General features: G+C 35.7%; 1 protein-coding gene across 1 annotated transcript; it reads right to left on the reverse strand.

Annotated features, from left to right (window-relative positions):
* Positions 1-965: 965 nt before the first annotated feature.
* On the reverse strand, positions 966-2,910 carry LOC114195347 (molybdate transporter 1-like). Its single transcript, XM_028085775.2, has one exon. The coding sequence runs from the start codon at positions 2,884-2,886 to the stop codon at positions 1,348-1,350; it is 1,539 nt and encodes a 512-aa protein (XP_027941576.2). The 5' UTR covers positions 2,887-2,910; the 3' UTR covers positions 966-1,347.
* Between the last annotated feature and the right edge of the window lie 627 nt (positions 2,911-3,537).

Below are 3,537 nucleotides of genomic sequence, written 5' to 3' on the forward strand. Positions count from 1 at the left end.
AAAAATGTTCTAAAAATGTAACACTTAGAAAATACTTACTATCTAAATGAAAATAACACTAGCTAGTAAGCATTACATATAACATGGTGGTGATATACTCAAATTTTGAAGGAGCAAAAGGTAGCAACCAATTGAGTTCCCACTAACTTTGTTATACACCCATTAAATTTTAGCATGGGAATCTTAACCCTAATAGGGCTTTAATTTTAGTTTCAATTACCAACAACGATTTCCAAGTTACAAAGTTGGAAGAGAGTCATGCCACTATTTATTGTTGGATAAAGGCACATTGATAATGCCGGCAAGCCCTTATCAAACTAGATACAATCAAGCACCAAATTCAACTTCATCTTCAAAACAATATCCTTCAAGATTCTCAAATGAATAAAATATTATGTGTCACTATTCTAAAAAAAATTGTGGGGTTAATGCATAATAAATTAATTAAAATGTCTCAACTCATTTGTTAAGATGTAATCGATTGATGCATTTCTTAACTTCTAACTATAAACCTCAATTCTATAATTTCAATGCTAAAGAAAAAAAGAATATGTGATAATAAACTATTGATGTATTTTAAAATGTCAGTCTAAAATACTAAGTACATAATGATGTCTAATGTCTAACGTGAGTTCGTTTTAAAACAATGAAATATACTTTTTTTTCGTGTAAGTTTTAAAGTTGGGAATTTTTTTCTTTTATGTGTTTTACCTTTTTTTAGAGAATTTTTCTTTTTGTTAACAATGAAGGAAAAGTGAAAAGGAAAAATGCGTGATATAGTACTATTATCTATAAATTTATTTACTTTTACACTAAGCATTTGCGTGATATAGTTGTATCATTTATATATAAATTTATATAACTTTTGTATGATGTTTAATCATTGTCTCTCTCAATCAACGTTAACCACCATACTACACAGCAAAATCCTTTCTTTATTCTACAAAAAATTATACACATATAAATTAAATACAAACTCGTTATGATCAAATCCATATTGTCACACAATTCATAATTGGATAACAGTGTAAAAGTCTACACTGTTAATGTATGCCAATTACATCATTTATTACATAAATAAACCCAATTTCTTGACACCAATGCACTCAAAATTACATACAAAGACAAAAAACAAACAACTCAAGTTCCTACCCAACCAACTATGTTCACTCTCTCTTCAACTACAACTACCATAATAATTAATGTCTTTAGACCTTTACAAACCTTTGGCTTCAACCACCAAACTAAAACAAACTTAGTGCAGAAAAAACTTTCAAACAGTTACTCTTATTATTTACAGAGAGATTAAAAGCACTAATAACAGAATCATGTAAGCACTCATTTTCTTCACACTTGCTCAGGATTTTTGTGCATCCAAATGGCAGAAAGTGGTTTGTCCCTTGACCAATTCCTCAACCTAAGAAGAACATAAATAATCATTCCACACAAAAAGCCAAGAGCAGCACTTGATCCCACAAGTGAAACTGCAGTGCAAATAAGCATCACAAAGGAATCTTCCTTGGTGTTCATGTCCCTACAACACATGGCTAGTTCTATTCCAGCAAAAAGTAGCAACACCCCTAAAATTCCCACAGGAAATTGCCTTAAGATGTGTGCCAAAGAACTTCCCAACACCAAACCCAAAGCTAATTTGGCAACACCAAGAAGTGCCACACAACCACCACTCCTACCACCAAACTTATATTGCCCTGCAAGTCCACCAGCACCATGGCAACTTGGCATTGCACCAAACCAACTTCCAACCAAGTTCATCAACCCCACTGTCACTGACAATGAAGTGGCTGAGAAATCCTTTCCTGGAAACAGATCTGATGACAACTTGCAAACAGCCACCACAGAGTTCAAAATTGACAGTGGAAGTTGAGGAATTGCACCCTTCACAAACCCTTTCTTCCATGCATGCTTTGAGAACTTCACCACCTCTATTGATGATGGTCCAAACTTTATCTCATGCACCACCTCATGCCTCCTCACAAAGGCCAAAACAACCCCCAACACAAACACCATGAAAGCTGAAGGCAGTGAGAAAATAACCCTTCTCACCCTACTTCTTCTCTTGTTTCTTGCAACCTCATTTTGCATATCATCACCCCCACTTTGCACTCCCTCACAGCACCCTCTATTCTTCTCCCCAGCCCCATTCACAATCACAATGAAACACAAACACACAATAGCCAAAACCAACCCATCCAACCCCAACCAATGTCTTTCACCCAGAGACTTGCTCTTTGGCAAGTCCTGAACTTTCCTCACATACTTAACCGCTGTGAGAGCAAAAGACAAGCCCTGTGCCAGCTGAATTCCCCTCACAACACACAGAGGAATCAACATGTACACGAGCTGCATCAACCCTGTCACCCCCAGAACAAACAACACCCCACCGGTTAATATTCCGGCGGCCATGATCTCCGGGACGCCGAAGGTTGTGTCCGACAAGGCCTGAGCTGCGATGGATTTCATGGGCTGGACCGGCATGGGGACGCCATAGATGGCTCCAGTGATGATGTTGTAGACACCTGTGAAGATGAGTGTGGTGCCAAGGTTGAGGTCCCTGGCAAGGGTCAAGGCCAACACTATTGGTATATAAGTGCCAAGATCACCCATGGCTCCGTTCAGTTCACCCCATTTTGAATGAAAAACAAGGTTGTTCTTCACTTTGTTCACCACCACTTTGGCCGAGTAACCTTTCGCCGGTGCGGCGGTGGAAGGAGTAGGAGTTGGAGTGATTTCCTGTGCTTCAGGATCTGAGATTGGAATCGAAGTAGGGTTTTTGTGTGCCATTGCCATTGAAAACGCTACCTTTGCTTTGAAATTCTCAAACTTGTTGTAACAACAAAGAGAAGTGAATTTATGAATGTTAAACATGGGAAATGCTTGTTTATTTATAGGGATTTCTAAGGTCAATGTTAGAAGCAGAAACTTCTCATCTATCATTACAAAAAATCATTTAAAACTTTCTATTTTAAGATGTATATAATTTATAAGTTAATTTATAAACAGTAATGTTTTTAATGTTTACAACTAACCATTAGATTATTGTCAAAAACATTTAATATCATAAATTTAATCATCAAGCTCGATAAATATGTTTTATGTGTAATAAGTATAATAATTAATGCATAGGAAAAACGTATAAAATAATCCCGTTGACATTATACGACGCTGATTTTATTAATACATGAACGTGTACAAGTCTACACGGTAACAAATATTATATCACGGTTAACAATTGTTGAATCTGTGGATTAGAAGATAAAAATTTGATATTAATGGATTTTAGGTATGTGAGATCTTAGTTTTATTTATTAATTAGACTACAACAACAAAAAGACAAGTCAGCAATCCTTTGCTGTACACAGCTCAAGTTACACATTAGTTGATTATTTTCCCATGTCAAGAGCACATTGATGTTAGGGTTATGCAATGTGTTTTAAGATTAAGGCCTCTTCTTTTGGAAGATATTTATATGACATAATACATTCAATTAAAGAACTTAAATAATAAAATGTTATTTTT

This window comes from Vigna unguiculata, chromosome 8 (genome assembly GCF_037176805.1).
Source record: "Vigna unguiculata cultivar grain cowpea cultivar isolate G323 ecotype 2 chromosome 8, ASM3717680v1, whole genome shotgun sequence".
Lineage (NCBI taxonomy): Eukaryota > Viridiplantae > Streptophyta > Magnoliopsida > Fabales > Fabaceae > Vigna > Vigna unguiculata.

Coding starts and splice junctions, on each gene's coding strand:
- LOC114195347 (XM_028085775.2), bottom strand. CDS start 2,886: ATGTTTAACATTCATAAATTCACTTCTCTTTGTTGTTACAACAAGTTT.